This window comes from Mauremys reevesii, linkage group 1 (assembly GCF_016161935.1).
Source record: "Mauremys reevesii isolate NIE-2019 linkage group 1, ASM1616193v1, whole genome shotgun sequence".
NCBI classification, from domain to species: Eukaryota; Metazoa; Chordata; order Testudines; family Geoemydidae; genus Mauremys; species Mauremys reevesii.
The window spans coordinates 129,603,851-129,622,335 of record NC_052623.1 but is presented as its reverse complement, the minus strand read 5'-3'; the positions used below and the strand labels follow the sequence as shown (position 1 = coordinate 129,622,335).

The following is an 18,485-nucleotide window of genomic DNA, read 5'->3' as shown; positions in this document are numbered from 1 at the left end:
ACTTGAATGGCATACTTTTGCAGAAAGAAATTGCATTTTTAGTCTGTGTCAGTGTAATAACTTGTACTTATTGTTACTCATTAATTCCCCATCATATTTCTCAATGTCTCACCTGTTCTTTTCCCTGGGAGAGAATCTAGTCATTTAAAAAAAAAAAAAAAGTTTTTGAGAGAAATAAGATGGAAGTAACTTCCATCAAAAAAACTTCTTGCATAAAATTCATTTAACTTTCCTTTTACATTATTAATAAAGCAGGATTAACAATTTCCTGATAGAGATTTCTCAGGCACCTAACATTCCTTTTTGTAATTCATGCACCAAGTCAAGAATAGGATTATGAATCTTAATCATAAATACAAAATTGAAACTTTTTTAGAATTTAGTATCATTTGGATGAATAAAAATATTACACAGAAGCAACACAATTCTATAGGCTATCCTAAATAAGAAACAGGACATCCATTCAGTCTCTCTGCTATATAAGCGGAGAATAAATTGAGCCCATCCAAAATTTGATACCCTCTCTTGCTACCTTGTTCGTTCTTGTAGTTGTCTGAGATAAGAATTTAGGCCCAGATTTTTAAAGCTATTTAGGCACATTTTTAAAAGACAGTTTGGCACTTTGAAGCCTAAGTCCCACTGACATCTGGATTCTGAAGTACTTAAATCACTTTTGAAAATGAGACTTAGGTTCCTAAATCAATGACTATAGCCATGCCTAAATACCTTTAAAAATCTGGCCCTTAGACTTCAGAAAAACTTGTGATTGTATGTTCTGAACTTTCCTGGACGAATAGCTCCGCTATTTCATGGTGAGATCATCCAAACGAGGTTCGTTGTTATTTTTGCCTTTATGGAAAAAATAAATAAATAAAAATCCACCCTCTTGTCTGTTCCTACCAAAAATATTTTAGTTATCATTCTTTTCTTTGGTGAAGGTATGGCCATTTTTTTTTCTTAGACACTCAAACAGCATCTAGGGAAACTCTGAATTCGGTTGTTGCCTGTGACTGTGGTTTGGTAACTACAGTGTAAGAGGAATGTTAATCCAATTACTGTACTTGTTACATGAAAGCAGCAAAGAGTCCTGTGGCACCTTATAGACTAACAGGAGTTTTGGAGCATGAGCTTTCGTGGGTGAATACCCACTTCATCGGATGCATGTAGTGGAAATTTCCAGTGGCAGGTATATGTTACATGAAGGTTCTGGTATATTGAAACAATTGTCCAGTTAGTATCTACCTGACATACAGTAATTATGGAACAAGAGACAAAATTAAAAAAAAAAAAAAAAACCCTGCAGAAAGAAAAGTCATGTAGGAGGAAAATATTTATTGTTCTGGCACTAAGGTCTTGTGTAGACTACCAAGTGTTTGCAAAGAATTAGCACCTAATGTACACATTTAAAAAAAGGAGCTAAGCGTGTTAAAACAGTAGGGAGGAAACTAGCTTTTAAAGGTGTTAGAACCTAATGTAGATAGGATTTAACATGGTTTTATTCAGCAGTTCTTTAAAACATTTTAGCTAATACGTTAAAAACACCAACCTTCTTCCTAGTCTACAAATGGCATTACACTACTAAAGACTCAATGTAAAGTAAAAAATAGTGGTGGTGTTCTGTCCTCCAACAGCCTTGACACCAGTGAAGATGAGGAGCTGCAACCTTTTTCAGTTTTAGAAGCATAAGCATTGCTAACAGTGATGTCACATTCCATGTATGGAGGCCAAGGGCGGTGGCTGTAAGAGCAGTAGTTACACAGTAGCTTCTTTTGGTAAAAAAGATTCCCCTGGGGAACTTTTAGGAAGGTGGATGTCCAGAATTCCAGGAAATGTATGGAGTCCAGAATTCAATTTATGAAACCTACTGAACTGGTATATTTCCACAGTGATACGTGTATCCTTTCTGGTGAGCAAACAGGTCAGCCTGTAGAAAGAGAAGCCCAAGAGGGGATACAAATTCTTAGTTGTTGCAAGAGGTGCAGCAAAAAAAAAAAAAGATAGAGGCAACTGGCTCCTTATTTTTATATTGTCTTTTAAAGGTAAGGAACTACAGCTTCTTAATTAATTCTGGAATTGGCAGCCAAGGTGAAGGGAAAGTCAGTAGTGTCCAGACTAGAAGGGAAGAACTGGTTTTGGTGAGTGCCTCTCAAATTTCACCAACAGGGAAGAAGCCAAAGCACAGACTTTCTAAGGGAAATCTTCCGTCACTATGTGTGACTGACATTTCTGTTGTAATATTAAAAATAGTTCTCAGTATTTCAATTTTAATAGATTCTTAATGTGTTCTGTACATTCTATGTTTTGCAGAATAGCTACCTTAATTGGGTTACAGAGGTGTGATTAACCCTGACTTCAGTACGCCATGCCTCGGTGCATACAGAATAACTATGTGCCTAACAATCTGGTCAGCAGATAAATTACTTCAACATAATACCATTATACATTTTTGCAGATAACTAAAGAAAGCTGTGTTTTGGTTGTTTAATTCAAATAGGTTTCCTCCATTTTTTGATGACAACCCATTTGGTATATATCAGAAGATTCTTGCTGGCAAAATAGATTTCCCCAGACATTTGGATTTGTATGTGAAGTAAGTATATGGCTTTCATCGAGGACATGTTTTATTTTTAATTACCTCTTTAGCATAGTTTGAAAGGATCTGCATAGGAGGATACCTTCTTGCAGTATTTTAAAATGCTTTGTTGCAAAATATTTTGGACAAAATTTAGTCCTCAAATCAAAGTGAAAACATATTTAATATAATTTAAATGTTTCTCTCTACCATCTCTTGTGAATGCCTCTTCAGGCACAAGGCTTCTCACAAGACCATTATTAAAGCTGTATCAGCAGATTTCATGAGCATGCTTCAGCTTATTATACGTGCTTATGCTGACTGATCCTAGTATCCCATACTTGTACATATTCTGAACAGTGGCTGCCCTCAAAATGCTGCTGCTGCTACCAGTTTCCTGCAGTTTCCTCTTCTTGTCCATTGTGTTTTAATACAATCCGTCTCAACAAAGAGTACACATCTCCGAATGTGCTGTCTGTAGTAATTTCTGGGTACATGGCCAGAAGGCGAACAGTACAAAGTTGGTTTCTTTGTCATTGATAACTAGGCCATTGTGATGAAAAGCAATTAAACCTAGGGTACTGACAGCATCTGTTCGTATTTCTCAGTCACACTGACTCGTAATCACTGACTTGTATTATCTGGTAAATTCTGATGCAATGAAAGACATTCTAGTCACCATGCTCCCCAAGTGTATCCAAGTTCCACTGTAAATCGAGAAAGATGGCCATCAGTGAGCAGTTAAGCTACTTTAGGTATCATACCCTTTGAATACTCTCTCTTCCTCATTCTCCTCCTCCTTCTCTAGGTATTTTTGTAGTGTCTGTCTTGATGGATAATCTTCCTCCTTCCTCCCCACCTTCGGAGGAGAGGGGGTCGCACATGGCTCTGTTCTTCACCCTTCAGTTCTTTCTTTTTACATCTTTTTGGATGAGCTCATCTAGTGCTTCTTTATACTGTTGACTCACCAATCTATCATTTCACTCCTAACCTGTTTCCCACTATCCAATTCTGTATTTCATCCTACCTCTTTGACATCTCTTCCTTGACTTCTCACCATCAATTTAAACAGAACTCCCTATTTTTTTTACTATGAACTCAACCCTTATTCTTTCATTTTTGACGCATCCTTTCCCCCCCTTCACATCCAGGATGTGCCCAAATAATTCTTTCTCCACAACATTTCCATAATGTCTAGCCATTAAAGACTCTTGGCAAGGCTTTGATACTGCAGTCTCTTTTTATCTTTCCCTCTTGATGCCCATACCATTCCCTATAATCTTAGAGAAAACAGCTGCTTTTGTAGACTGTTGATCTGACTTTGCCACACCACTTTCTCCTCTTCCACTGTTTCAAGTTCAAGTTTCTTGTTACTGCCAGTAAGGCCCCACATAACTCTCTGCCTTTTCTACTTCTAACCTAGTCTTTTTTCACATCGCTCTTCACTCTGCCTCTGATGTCATCATTGTTGCCAGTTTATCTGACTCTCCTGCAACAGTCTGTTCTTTATTCCTTCCCATCCCCTACATGTGAAATGCCTTTCCTGAACTTTCATGCCCTGACCATTAGCCTTTTCTAGTTCAAATCTATATTCAAGGTCCACTTCTGATACAAATTACAAGAATTTAGCCATCTAATAATCCCTTGGTTTGAAGGTATTTGTCTGTAGCTGACCACTGACCACCCTGTTCCCCATTGAAAAATAGAACTACTAATAGGTGTGTCAGGCACCTCCCTGACCACTCTGTTTTGAAAAGTGTGTGGTTTTGGTTTTTTGGGTAAACTCTTCAGGGCGAAGATGTCATCTTGTGTTTTGGAAATGCATAACAATGGGGGTGCCATTGCAGTCTAAATAATTATTGAGCAGGTCTGATCTAGGATGTCGGCACCTACTTGAATTCAACACTATATGTAATAATCTGTTAGAACATTTGACTTTTTAATCCTATGTATAAAGTAGGACATTAAGGAAGCACTACACTGTCTCTTGATGCAGATGTTAATTTGGATACATTCACAGCTTCAGTGACAATTCAAGATCATTGAGTCAGTTCCTGTCTCAGCTTTGTATTTTCTGCATTTCCAAGGCTTGTTTGAGGAGCAGTCAAAAGAAGATCTCTACAACTTACTCTGCTAAGAGTCATCAATTAAATAACACAATTCTGATTTAAATGACACAGTAAACGACTACACAAACTTGTTTCTAACCCAGTGGGATCCAGCAATAGATCTGGCCCTTCATTTCTAATTTGACTTACTTTTCACTCTTCTATTTGAAAGGGTGTCTGTTTGTTTAGAACAATAATGATTAGATTTCTCCCCCTCCCTCACCCATCCTTAAGTGTCCTCTGGGATGCCCTGGGAGGAGAAGAAATGCCTTCAGAAATGACTACAAATGACTGACTCACAGGACTGAATCTAAATCCAGCCATTTACTGGCTGAAATGTTTATGGGAGATTAGGAAATCTTCCAATTTCACTTTTGTATTCCCGTATAGCTGGCAGCTGAGTTTTTTTTTGTTTTTTTTTTCACTGAGTTTCAGAAATATTTGCTCTGTCACATATGACAGTTTTCAAGCTGTTTAGAAAATTTATTATTCAGTTCACTATTCTCAATATGCCAAACTAAGATTCCTAGGTTTCTCAAAGGGAAAAAAAACAACTATATTTATTTGCTGGATTAGATAAATATAGATCTGACTTCCCCCCCCGCCCCCTTCACAATCTTTCTCTGAGGCACTCCTGTTTTGAAGTCCCTTCATACAAGAAAGATTGCAGTAGCACCTCTTTCTTCTTTAGGCTGCAGAACAGTGAAGATGACTAAGCTGTGTGTTTTGTCTTAGGCATTGATTATTGTGGAACATACAAAACTGTTATTTTGCTTTCACTGAAGAGGTTAAGTTGTAGATAATTAAGAATAGAGCCACTGAGAGCACATGTAATTCACTCTAGAAATTTGTTGCTGAATTTCTCTGTAATACCTGTGTGTATCCAGGGTAATTTCACTGCCTTAGGACTCCAGTGAAATCTATTTTAGGTTGACTTACAGCCACCGCAGTAATGATTACCCTCCCCCTGTTGGTAGTCCTCACCAGGAGCACTTCAACTGACTGAGGTGCTAAGCCCTCCACGCTGGGAGCACAGCTGCCCTCCACCCCACCCCAAGCTTTTGGCACCCTGCTCCTAGCTGGGAGTAAGGGGCAGCCTTCTGGGCTCCTCACTTCCCGAAGAGAGGAACCTCCGGGCAGCACCCTGGCTGGGAGCATGTACCTAGGGGCAGCCGGGCTTTAGATGCTTTCTTGTCAATTTGACAGCTCCAGCACAGAGCCATGAAATTAAGACAGCCAACAGAAGATGTAAGACGGCATCTCCCTAACTACACCAACATAAGCCATACGCCTCTCATGGAGGTGAATAGCTATGTTGGTGTAGTAGGGCACTTATATTGGCAGGACAAGGTTGTAGTGTGTACACTGACATAGGTCAATGTAAGATGATTTGTTTAGACTAGGCCTTAATGGAGTTATTCTGGATTTACAGTGGAATAACAAAACAAAATGTGATCCTTGATTTTGTTAACATAGTACTTACAAATGTATTTACATAATACTTTTCATTTTCTAAGTGTTGTCTCAGCTTTTAAAAAGTTGAATTTAGCTTTATGCAAAACTCATAAAACAATGTGAGGGTCTTAAAGTATACATTTCATTTTCTGCAGAGGACTTCTGAATGCAAGCTAGTCCCCACTATATTTTAAACAGAGAACTTGCTGTTCCACATTTTTCTCTATTTTTAACTGAGGTAGAATTCAATGTATTATTGGCTGAAACCTAATGATTGAAAATTATCTCTTTTTTTAAATTTGCTTTAAGGTCTAGTCCAAAACCATGCTCTGAAGGAAGTTCAGTTTTGACTTGAGATTTGGAATGCCTAACAAAATGCAAAGGAAGGTTAGACGTTTCAGGCAAGGAACTTGCATCCCAAATCTTTTCTTAAGAAACTACACTCTATAGAGAGATTCACCACTCTCCCTCTGAGACAGGTTACCTGTTTTCATACCAGTCTTGAACCCTTTGAATGGAAAACATTCTGAAATACGGAAAACATGAATTGTTAAAATGCACAAAATGTTTATGCTGGTAAAATAAAAGTGCTTCCAGTGCTCTGTAGTATGCATATCCTAATGAAATAAAACAATGACAAATTTATCCTCCGTTACAGGGACCTTATTAAAAAGCTTCTAGTGGTTGACAGGACAAGGCGATTGGGAAATATGAAGGTTAGTGTTAAATATGTTTAAAAACGTACACATGAATTTTAAGGTCCACTTGTGCTTCTGTTGTGTTACTTAGGACTGAACATTTGAATTAGCATATGAAAAATATTAAGTTACATTTTTTGTGTAACCCACCAGTGGGTTAGCAGGCCACAGTTTAAGGGTTGCTAGTCGGTGAAGTACATACCCATCATTAAAATCATTTGCATAGCTATCTCTGTACTGTATATCTGAAAAAAATATTTTCAAAGTTCTTAATGTTGGTTTCTTAATTTATTTTCTTTTCAGGGTGGTTTTGATTTAAATCAGTCAGGAAGACTCAATTTAATCATGGTTTTCGCCATAAAAGTGCATTCTTGTTGGTTGTTATACCTTAATGCATGTTCTTCACAAGTCAGAGATAGATGTAGGTTTCATTTTTAGAAGGTACACACTATATATTTTTAAACAGTGATTTATTTTGAAAACTTATCAGATTAGTTTTACAGCTATATCAGAACATGAATGACTGATGGGTTATTTCATTTACCAAAGGTCATTGAAGCAGATAGTTCACCTCCCAATGACTTCATAAATATCTCCAATTGAACAGGTTAATCATTAATATTTGGAGGATTTTCTTGCCATGCTGTTTTAGGAGAACATCACCAGACAGACATTTAGTTTGTTTTATTTAACTAAAACTACAACGTTAAGTATTCTGGGCTTTTTTTTCTTCAACAGCAGACATATAATAATTTAACAAAACAAGCATATGTCCCTTGCTTCTCACATTTATCTCCAGACTTCTCCTTGTCCAGATCTATTCTGCCCCCAACAATCTTCTATTCATTGAACTTTTTGAAACTTTGCACTTTTAGAGAGAGGTAAGGAACTGACTCTGTGTACACAAATTTGCAGAGGGACAATAGAGTTGAGTTCTGTTATTTTTCACCTCTATATATTATGTATTTAAAAACATATTTGCTGTTAACAAGCATGTTACCTCTGAAGACAAAAATCCACAGTTTGAGAACTGCAAAACTAAGCATCTCTGATGGTATCTTCTAGACTGAGCACTGACTCCCATTGGGTAGATAGAAAGATTAATCTAATCTAAATAATCTATACAGAAGCCTGTGAGACCCCTTAAGATTGGGTCCCTAATCCATGAACTATTGGCATTCATTTACAAAACTTTTCTTAAACATTACATGAATATTTTGTCTCATATGATAGAATTAGAATTTATAATCCCTATTCCATGATGAGATACATTATAGCTCAAAGGTATCTTAATTAAAACTATCTTTAGATAGTTCCCCCCCCCCCAAAGCATTTTATCAAAAAAAAATCCAATTTAAATAATAAAAAAAAATCCAATCGATTTTTATCCACCCTGATTTTTTTAGCAGCATTACTTTACTTTTCTCTGTTCACCTTTTACAAGTGGTAAAGTGCCAGAAGAGAGAGGATATTGGAGAGGAGGATATACCCACTCAACCCAAAACTGGGTATGGGGATGCTCCACACTCTCCCATGTCCTTGTACCACATGTATGAGATCTTGGGTGCCACTGGATCTGTCAATGCAGATCCCCTCATCCTTTCTCTGGATTACTTTAATACCCTATGCAGAGCCAGGCCAGGACCCTTTCTGTGAGTACAGACACCACTCCATCTATTCCTCACCACTGTCCTTTGCAGCCCAAGGTGGGGGCTTATGTGGTCCACAGGGCTTTGCCCTGGCCCTTCATGCCACTGAGAAATCTTGTCCAAGGTGTATAACTAGGGTTAAAAGGTTTTCAGAAATAAAATAGCTGCTTATATTATAAATGAGTGTGAATTTGTGTAGTATCTAATTTTTTATGCTCACTGGTTATTTAATGCCCTTGTGAAAGCTTTGAAATGTTTTTCATATTTCCCTTCATATTATAGGGTTATGGATGACTTCTGGGCTTCCGTGATTTTTTTTAATATAAAGTTTGAACTTGAGGTGGGCGGGAGAACAGCTATAATGAAATACATAGGTTAAGATTTTATGGCATACACATTATCTTATAATCTTTTTGTTTTGTTTTATTTAAAGAATGGAGCAGATGATGTGAAAAGGCATCGGTGGTTCAGGTCTATAGACTGGGATGCTGTACCTCAAAGAAAACTAAAGGTATTTTGTACAAAAATCTTATGTAGACTATGGTAATCAAAATTTCTTCTGATACTATATAGGGGTATAATGTTGCATGTGTATTCAGTTAAGATCTGTTACAGAATAATTTGAAATGTATAGTCATATGATGCATATTGATTCTTTTAAAAAGATATGCTTTTCACTAGTCCATATTTAACATCTTCCAAATTGGTGTGGGTTTACATTACAAAATCCCTAAAATAATGATAAAATTATATCCTGTATTACATACATATGTCTCATTTAACAAGAACTAGTTAATAGCTGTTTTTCAAAAATAATCAGAAATATTTTATTCTGGGTATGAGTCTCGCTGCTAAATTTCAGTGCAGAGAAATCTTTAAATAAAATTTAAAGCATCTAGGGGGAAAATGAATTTATTATTAAAATTCTAATAGATACAGCAGCACTAAATTCAGCCAGTATAGAGGAGCAAACGTATGTAAAATATACCAATATTTGAAGATGCTAATTTAAGTTCTTTTGCAGGTAAAACTTTTTCCTTCTTTTAAAAAAGAAAAAAGTTCCAGGTAGTACAATTCCACTTAATTATTAGTAATGTGATTTATTCCACCACATAATGTCAGTCAAGTGCTACTCAGATACATTTCTGCTTGCTTGCTTATATGTGTATGTGAAGCGGTAAACTTCTGAACAGAATTTCTGGATGGAATCATTGAAACTTCTTTAGAGCAAAGAGATTGATTTTTTGCTCTGTTTCATGTAGATGTTGTTATTTAAAGAAAAACCATATGTGGCTGTTCTATGTTAGAACCTTTAAAGCTTAACTTCAGATGTTTTATCCATATACATTGTCATCTCATATTTTTCAAATTCTCTGCTTTAGAACTTTTGGGCAAGCAAAACTGTGAATTTGGGGACATAATTCAGAAAGAGAATGTTTTTAAAAGTATATAGTACTTAGAATTGAACATGTCTGCATGAGAACTGTACTGCTGAGATACTTTTAACAGAAGGACACATTTACTTACCTGTTATACTAAGCCAGAAAAGATACATGAGCGCACTGAATGTTAGCGAGGAAAGCCTCAAGTCCAAACAGCCTTGATATTCTTCGAATAGCCCACCGTTCGGGCTATTCAGATACTGAATCCCAAGTTTGTGGTGTTCTAAATAAGGCATGATTAGTTCCTGTGAACTTTGACACTACACTTTATTGTCACTAGAAAAGATGCAACCATATCACAAACCCTCCTACTGTAGACACAGCTTATGTTCGCAAAAAAGTACTTTTGTCTGTATAGCTTGTACCAGTTCTCTGAGTAAAGTAATCCTTAACTGAAAAAAATCACTTTTATGCCAATATAACTCTGTCTACCCCAGGACTTTTGCCAGTATGAAAATGCCACCAAAAATCACACTCCCTAACTGATGTTAATATACTGGCAAAAGTTTCTAACGTAGAGCTGCCGTCAGTGTTTTTGATGGGTTAACGTATGCACAGCTGTTCTTCTGGAGACAAAGGAAAGTCTATAAAAAATTTTAAGACTTTACACTTGAATATTTTTGATTTAAGAATCTGAATACAGAGAATTATTTTCTCATGGTATATAAGCTTTGTTGGTATGGGTTGTTCTTTTACTAAGAATCAATTATAAATGTGTAGTTTGGGGAGGAGGGAACAGGATAATAAATATAGAAAAGTAAATTGAGGCTGGGATTTTAAAAGGATCTTTAAAGGAGTTAGGCATCTATAACCCATTGAAATACAATGGGAGTTGGGTGCCTAAATCTCTTAGGCCCCTTTAAAATACCCAGCCTCAATTAATTCCCTTTTCTATATTTATCATCCTGTTTCCTCTTTTCCCATAACACTTTTAAGATCCTTTTAAAATCCCAACCTAAAACTGAATCCAAGCAACTCCTTCCTCACCTTCATCCAAAAAAAAAAAAAAAAAAGTTGAAGGGGAGGCGAATGGATTTTGTAGTTCATTATGCCTTTAATCAAAATGCTAAGCTCTTGTCTGTGAACCTCTTAAATGAAATCCATTCATGCTGTTTCTGAAGAACCCATAAAATTAAATCTGTGGGTTGGGACTCGTGGGAGAAGGTTTCTTCATTCTGTCTTGATTCTGAGACTGGAAGTTATGGGTTTCAGCTACGTGACTTATACACAGTAGATTCGCAGATCTGCGTAATGTATTATGAAAAGCATCTCATTCTGATGCCACCTGGGAGAGGACTATTACATTTTTCCTGCCAATCTGACCAGTGGAGCTAAAAAGCCAAAGGGGAGGAGCAGTACCGAGCATCTCGGGCTGCCCATTTCCCCTCCCCGTTCCCCCTGAGTGACAGCCCCACCCCCCCATTTTTCTCAGGGGGATATAGTAAAAGTCATGGACAGGTCACGGGCCGTGAATGTTTGTTTACTGCCCATGACTAGGGTTGCCAACTTTCTACTTGCACAAAACTGAACACCCTTGCCCCACCCCACCTCCAAGGCCCTGCCCATGCCCTGCCACTTCTCCGAAGCCCTGCCCCCTGCTCACTCCATTTCCCCTTCCTCTGTCACTTGCTCTCCCCACCCTCACTCACTCGCTCATTTTCACCGGGCTGGGGTGCAGGAGGAGTGAGCGCTCCAGCTGGCAGTGCGGGCTCTGGGGTGGGGCATGGGATGAGGGGCTTGGGGTGCAGGAGGGAGTTCAGGGCTTGGGCGGTGGAGCCGAGGGGTTCAGAGTATGGGAGTGGCTCTGGGCTGAGGCAGGATGTTGGGGTGTAGGAGGAGGTACAGGCCCTGAGGTGCGGGGGTGGGCTCTGATGTGTGGCTGGGGATGAGGGATTTGGGATGCAGGAGAGTACTCTGGGGTGGGACAGAGGGGTTCAGAGTGTAGGAGGGGGCTTTGTGCTGGGGCAGGGGTTTAGGGTGAAGGGGGATGTGAGGGCTCTGGCTGGGGGTGTGGGCTCTGGGGAAGAGCCTGGGATGAGGGATTGGGATGCAGGAGGGGCCTCTGGTCTGGGGCAGAGGATTAGGATGCGGGGGTGGGAGGGCTATGCCTGAGGGTGCAGGCTCTGGGGTGGTGGAGCTGAGGGGATCAAAGTATGGGAGGGGCTCTGGGCTGAGGCAGGGGGTTGAGGTGTAGGAGGAGGTACAGGCTCTGGGGTGTGAGTGTGGGCTCTGATGTGTCGCTGGGGATGACGGGTTTGGGGTGCAGGAGGGTGCTCCGGGCTGGGACTGAGGGGTTTGGAGGGTGTTGGGGGTGGGGGGGTCAGGGCTGGGCCAGGGGGTTGGGGCTGGGAGGGGGTGAGGGGTTCAGGTTCGGTCGGGTTCCAGAAGCAGCGGCATGTCCCACTGTGACGTTGCACTCCATATGTTTTATAAAGATATGTTTATAAGTGTTGATATGATGTAACTGGAATATGCTTTATGGAAAAGGTGTCATTACAAAGCTTATAATCTACGAAGTGTGATCATCCTATTTGTATGAATGTATCATTCTTGTATCTAAAACTAGAAATATGAAATATAACTGAGGTCCTATTGTAATTATGCGAAGTGTGGGCCATCAATGGTGGTTTGGAATCTTGATGGCTCCCATTAACTAGGACAATTGGTTGTCAATGGCTGTTTACTTGTAAGTTTTCCTTGCAAGCCTTCCTTGTATGCCAGCGAGTGGGTAATGAAGTCTTCAGTGACATGTTACCTGAACTGGAATCCATCTTAAACCTGGTGCTTTTCCATTTAGAAGGAGGGGTGGGGACTCAGAGAGACAAAGGATTCCTGCCTTGTGCCAAAGCTATAAAAGGGGATGGAACAGAACAAAGGGGGCTGCCAGTCATGAGAAATCCCCTAGTTACTACCTGAGCTGGAACTAACAAGAATTGTACCAGGGGAAAGGATTGGGCCCAGAGTAGGAAGAAGTCTAGTCTGTAAAAGAAGCTTATTGGAACATCTCGTAGGGTGAGATTTATCTGTAATGAGTTTCTTAATGTATGAGGCTTAGACTTGTGTGTTTTGTTTTATTTTGCTTGGTAACTTACTTTGTTCTGTCATTACTTGAAACCACTTAAATCCTACTTTTTATACTTCATTAATAAACAAAAGTGATTTTATTAACACAAAGTAAGTTATTAATATTGGGAGGAGCAAACAGCTGTGTATATCTCTCTATCAGTGTTATAGAGGGTGGACAATTTATGAGTTTATCCTGTAACAGCTTTATACAGAGTAAAACGGATTTATTTGGGGTTTGGATCCCATTGGGAACTGAGTGTCTGGGTGTTGGAGACAAGAGTACTTGCTGAGCTGTTTTCAGTTAGTCTGCAGCTTTGGGGGCGTGGACCAGACCTGGGTCTATGCTTTCAGCTGGCTAGCATGTCTGGCTCAACAAGGCAGGGTTCTGGAGTCCCAAGCTGGCAAGGAAAATGGGCTCAGAGGCAAATTCAGCACATCAGGTGACAGTCCCAAGGGGGTCTCTGTGATTGAACTTGTCACACACCCCTCTGGCTCTTACACGGAGGTGTAGCCAGGTGACTTTGCATGCTGCCCTGTCTGCAGGCACCGCCCCCTCCACTCCCATTGGCCGCAGTTCCCAACCAATGGGAGCTGTGGGGTGGCCTTGGGGCGGGGGCAGCATGCAGAGCCACCTGGCTGCCCTTATGTGTAGGAGCCGGAGTGGGGACTTGACAGCTGCTTCCTGCCAGCTGCATGGCGCGGAGACTAGCAAGGAGCCTGTCCAGCCCCACCATGCAGTGCCACCACATAGACAGTCAATAGTGCAGTCAGCAATGCTGACTGAAGCTGCCAGGATCCCTTTTTGACTGGATGTTTCAGTTGAAAATCTGACACCTGGTCACCCTGCCTGTGATCTGTCTATGACTTTTACTAAAAATACCCATGACTAAAAACGTAGCCTTACTTATATGAGTACCATTGTTTTTTCCCCCCAGTTCCATATTGATCACAAGGTTTTGGATGTAATACTGAAATAACTAAGGAAAACATCTATATCCCATATCTAACAGGAATAATGTTAATTTCAGAATGTTTTCATAACTTTCCCTGAAGGAATTAATAGTAATGTTCTGATCTGTTAATGGCTTAGAGCAAATTATATGAATAAAGCTTTATATTAGGCGGTTTGATAGTCCAATGCCTTTGCAATACCAAGCAAAAGATGCAGGTTTGATTCACAATGCTAAATTTGCTCCCTAGCTAGTAGGGGATGGGAGTTGTGTGAGAGAAGGCAACATCTGTTTACTGTACACAAACCCATCTGGCTAATGAGAGAGAGATAAAGGGAGCCCCATTCTGTACTTCAGGCCCAGAAGGAGAGTAGGCTGGTGATTATGTGCTAGATGTAAGACAGGGAAGGCTATGGAAGCTGGGGATTCCTAGGCCAATATTAGAAATGCAAAAGACCTTCAGGAGAAGCTAAGAACAGATGGTTCCTCACAATATCTCCACATTTGCTTTAAAAGTTCTACTGGGATGAAATATATACTTTTATTAATAAAACATTGTAAAATCAGCATTTTATGATGTGGCTACTTTTTCTTAAAATAAAAAGTAATTTGAACTGCTGTAATTTGAAGTGCTGAAAGCTTTTCTCCTGCATGGGTTTATTGCCAGACTAGAAAAAGCATAAGATATTAATGAAGTGCAGTATCTGAGTGAAACATTTTAATGCACTTACAAGCAATCAGTTTGATAGGTTTGAGGTGTTTTCTAAGCCAAAATATACAAATCTCTCTTGAGGAGTGGTTGGAAAGAGACACATTTGTTGCCAGCAAAAGGACCTGCTGATGTCATGGCAAGGACATATTAAAAATAGATTAATATTTAATGTGACCAAATCACTTCTTAATACTCAGCAGGAAAAAGTCATATTATATTTAACTCTCTGAAATTTTAGTCACTAAGCAATTAGTCAAAGCTTCCAAGAATGTTCTGTTACAATCTAATCTCTTTACTGTATTACTAAGGTGCCCTTCACCATAGTATACAAGCACTGTGCAACAATTGAGAAGCCGTGAGCATGCCTACAAATGATTATAAAATCATCTCCCCTCTTTCCTAATTATTTTAAGAGGGGTGCGGGAGAGTATTTATTTGTTTTTATCCTTACTACTTACTTTACCTCGTCCTTTCTTTCATGATGTTTATTCATTTCTTCTTGTTTCCTGCTTTTCCTTCCCTGTTACCCCATTAATGTTAAGGAAATACCACCACAGGAGCAAGGCCTTTTGCCATATGTAATAATTGGCCCCACTTTATTTATGGATATTACCCTGTATAGAGTCAGTGCTAAGATGCCCATTGACCCTTAGAGAGAGTTAAAAGATATGACTATTGATGGTGATCAAATCTCTAGGAGAAATCAGATGAGTGAAGGATGGAGCTTCAGCCTTTATGTAATCTTTGTGTTCTTTCGGGTTTAATTCAGAGTCAGCATTATTCCAGAGCATTTTTCTTAGCTCTGCTCATCCTTCTATCAAAAAATTAAATCACAGAAATGTTATTCTCTTAATAGAGCCATCATATCTGAAAATATGAATGCCCCCTCTAAAATCATTCAAAGTACTGCTGTCAGGAACCTCTTCCTGTCTCATTGCAAAGACCACATCAGCCCTCTTCCACCCTCATGTCTGTCGCTTTGTCCTAGACCAGGGGTCAGCAACCTTTCAGAAGTGGTGTGCCAAGTCTTCATTTGTTCACTCTAATTTAAGGTTTCGTGTGATGGTAATACATTTTAATGTTTTTTAGAAGGTGTCTCTCTATAACTCTATATTGTATAAATAAACTATTGTTGTATTGTAAAATAAACAAGGTTTTCAAAATGTTTAAGCAGCTTCATTTAAAATTAAATAAAATGTTGATCTTACGCTGCCGGCCCGCTCAGCCCACTGCTGGTCTGGGGTTCTGTTCACCTCGGCCGGCAGTGGGCTGAGCAGGACCTGCAGCTGGGACCCCGGCTGGCAAGGGTCCAGCAGCCAGAACCCCAGACTGGCAACAGGCTGTGCGGGGTTGGTGGCCGGGACCCCAGACCAGCAGTGGGCTGAGCGGCTCAGCCCACTACCACTCAAGGGCTCCATCCATTGGCTCCTGCCAGCTGGGATCCCGGCTGCTGGATCCACTCACCCCACTGGCGGTCTGGGGTCACAACCCTGCCTACATACAGTGGGTACCTACCTTCTCCCTGGTTCTGGCCCATTCTCTTCCTCTCTCTGCACTGAGCTGAGGGTGGGAGTACACTGAGCACAGGGCTGGGGGTGAAGGGTCGGGGCAGGAGCTAGAATGAGTGAGGGGGGGATCAGGGTTGGGGCAGGAGGTTTGAGTGTGGGGCACTTACCTGGGCTTCTCCCATTTGATGCGAGGGGTGCAGGTGGGAATGGGGGGGGGGGGTGCAGGAGCTCCCATTTGGTGCTCAGGGTGGGAGTGGGGATATGGGGGGTGCATGCGGTGGGGGGGCTGGGATTTGAGGGGGGTGCAAGAGCAGGGCTGGGGGCATGTGAGGGGGGTGCAGGTGTAAGGGCAGATGGGGAGCCTGGGTATGTGTGGGGGTGCCAGAGTCAGGGCTGGGGTCATGGGGGTGGGGTGAAGGAGTCAACCAGAGGGCTGGGTGTATGAGGGAGGTACAGGGTTCAGGGCAGAGGCCTGGGGGGCGGGCTCAGGGCAGAGGGCTGGGTGTGTGGGTGGGGGGGTCAGGGCTCAGGGCAGAGGGCTGGGTGACTTCCCAACACCCCACCCCCGGACCCCACCCCCTATCTAAGCCTCCCTCCTCCTTGTCCCCTGACTGTCCCGACCCTTATCCACACCCCTGCCCTCAGACAGATCCCTGGGACTCTTATGCCTATCCAACCACTCTCTGCCCCCTGACAGGACCCCCAGAACTCCCGACCCATACAACCCCCCCCTGCTCCCTGTCTGTCCCACCCCCTCGCCACCCCCCTGCCTCCGGACAGGCCCCCACCCAGAACTCCCAACTCATCCAACCCCCCCAGCTCTTTGTCCCCTGACCACCACCCCAGAAACCCCCCACCCTAACTGCCCCCCCCGGGACCCTCCTTGCTCCCTGTCCCCTGACTGCCCTGACCCCTATCCGCCCCCTGACAGACCCCGAGACTCTAATGCCCCATCCAACCCCTCCTGCTCCCTGACTGCCTCCTCCAGAGCACCCCCTGCCCCTAACCACTCCGCCCGGAATCCCACCCCCCTCCAACCCACCCTGCCCTCTGTCCCCTGAATGCCCCCACACCTTATCCAACTCCCCAAGTCCCAGATCCCTTACTGTGAGGCTCTAAGCAGAGCCAGATATGCTGCCCACTGGGAGCACGCAGCCCCACCCCTCAGAGCGCTGCGTGTGCAGCGGCAGGGCTCCAGGGGAGGAGGGATGGCGGGCGAGGGGCCAGCGGCTTGCTGTGCTCGGCTGGGCGCTCCGGCCCGGGAGCGTGGACCTCACGGCTTGCCGCGTCAGGAGAGTGGGGCCATTTGCCCACCCATGCGCACGCCTATGCTTCTGCTCCCTGCCCCCACAGGGGGAGTGGAGGGCAGAGGAGAGCAGGCCAGCCTGAACAGGATTTTTAATGGCACACTGGAGTCCCGGCAGGCAGCAGCGTGCCATTAAAAATCGGCTTGCGTGCCCTCTTTGTCATGCATGCCATAGGTTGCCAACTCCTATCCTAGACAAACTCCTGGTCTTCATCTTTAAGGTCCTTCAGCATTGAGCCCGGAACTATTAGGCCTACTAGGTTGTTGAGCCATTGATTCCTGCCTTCTTTCTACCAGTGATAGCAACCTAGAAGCAACTTGCTTCTCCGTCTGCCACTCCCATCCCAACTCTTCATGAATGGGAGAAAAACTCCTAGTTGAATCCATAAATCTTACCTTTCATTTCTCTACTCACAAATCACTTCTTCCATAATGCATTGAGTAAATTGCACCCTGATAATAGTATGCAGGTGGCAGTTGTAAATCGTGCCCATGACTATGTAATTTTTAGCCAATCTTATTTTTGTTATCCTGTTCCCCTCATCACCCCCTGTCCCTCTCCCATCCACATTTTTCTCTCTTCCTCTTGTTGTCTGGTATTTTAGACTGCAAGCTCTTTGAGCAGGGACTGTCACTTACTGTTTATACAACGTTTACAATGTGGGCACCAACCTGATTGGCCTCTAGGCACTACTACAGTATGTGGTAAAAAAGATGACGAATAATTAATTGAGATAATTATTGTAATATGAAACATCTATTTCATTTTTGTGTTGTTTATTTTTCGTCAGCCTCCTATAGTGCCGAAGGTATCCAATGATGGAGATACATCTAATTTTGAAGCTTATCCTGAAGATGACTGGAACAAAACCCCTCCTGTAGCCCCTAAAGATCTAGAAATTTTCCAGAACTTCTGAGGACGGACAACCAAATTCGGCAAGGTATTTGGCCTTCATCTTTGTCAGCAGTAACCTTAGTAAAATAGCAGCATGTACTATGTATGTTGAAATTCAGTAGGA

At 41.7% G+C, this 18,485-nt stretch overlaps 1 protein-coding gene across 1 annotated transcript in view; it reads left to right on the top strand.

Moving 5' to 3' along the window:
• The window catches only part of PRKX (protein kinase X-linked), a 111,602-nt gene that overhangs the window by 87,070 nt on the left and 6,047 nt on the right, over window positions 1-18,485 (top strand). The window contains exons 5-8 of the mRNA XM_039513257.1: window positions 2,495-2,590; window positions 6,794-6,851; window positions 8,916-8,993; window positions 18,258-18,407. Coding sequence (XP_039369191.1) covers window positions 2,495-2,590; window positions 6,794-6,851; window positions 8,916-8,993; window positions 18,258-18,383 — 358 coding nt within the window. The 3' untranslated portion in view covers window positions 18,384-18,407. The remainder of the gene's footprint in view (window positions 1-2,494; window positions 2,591-6,793; window positions 6,852-8,915; window positions 8,994-18,257; window positions 18,408-18,485) is intronic.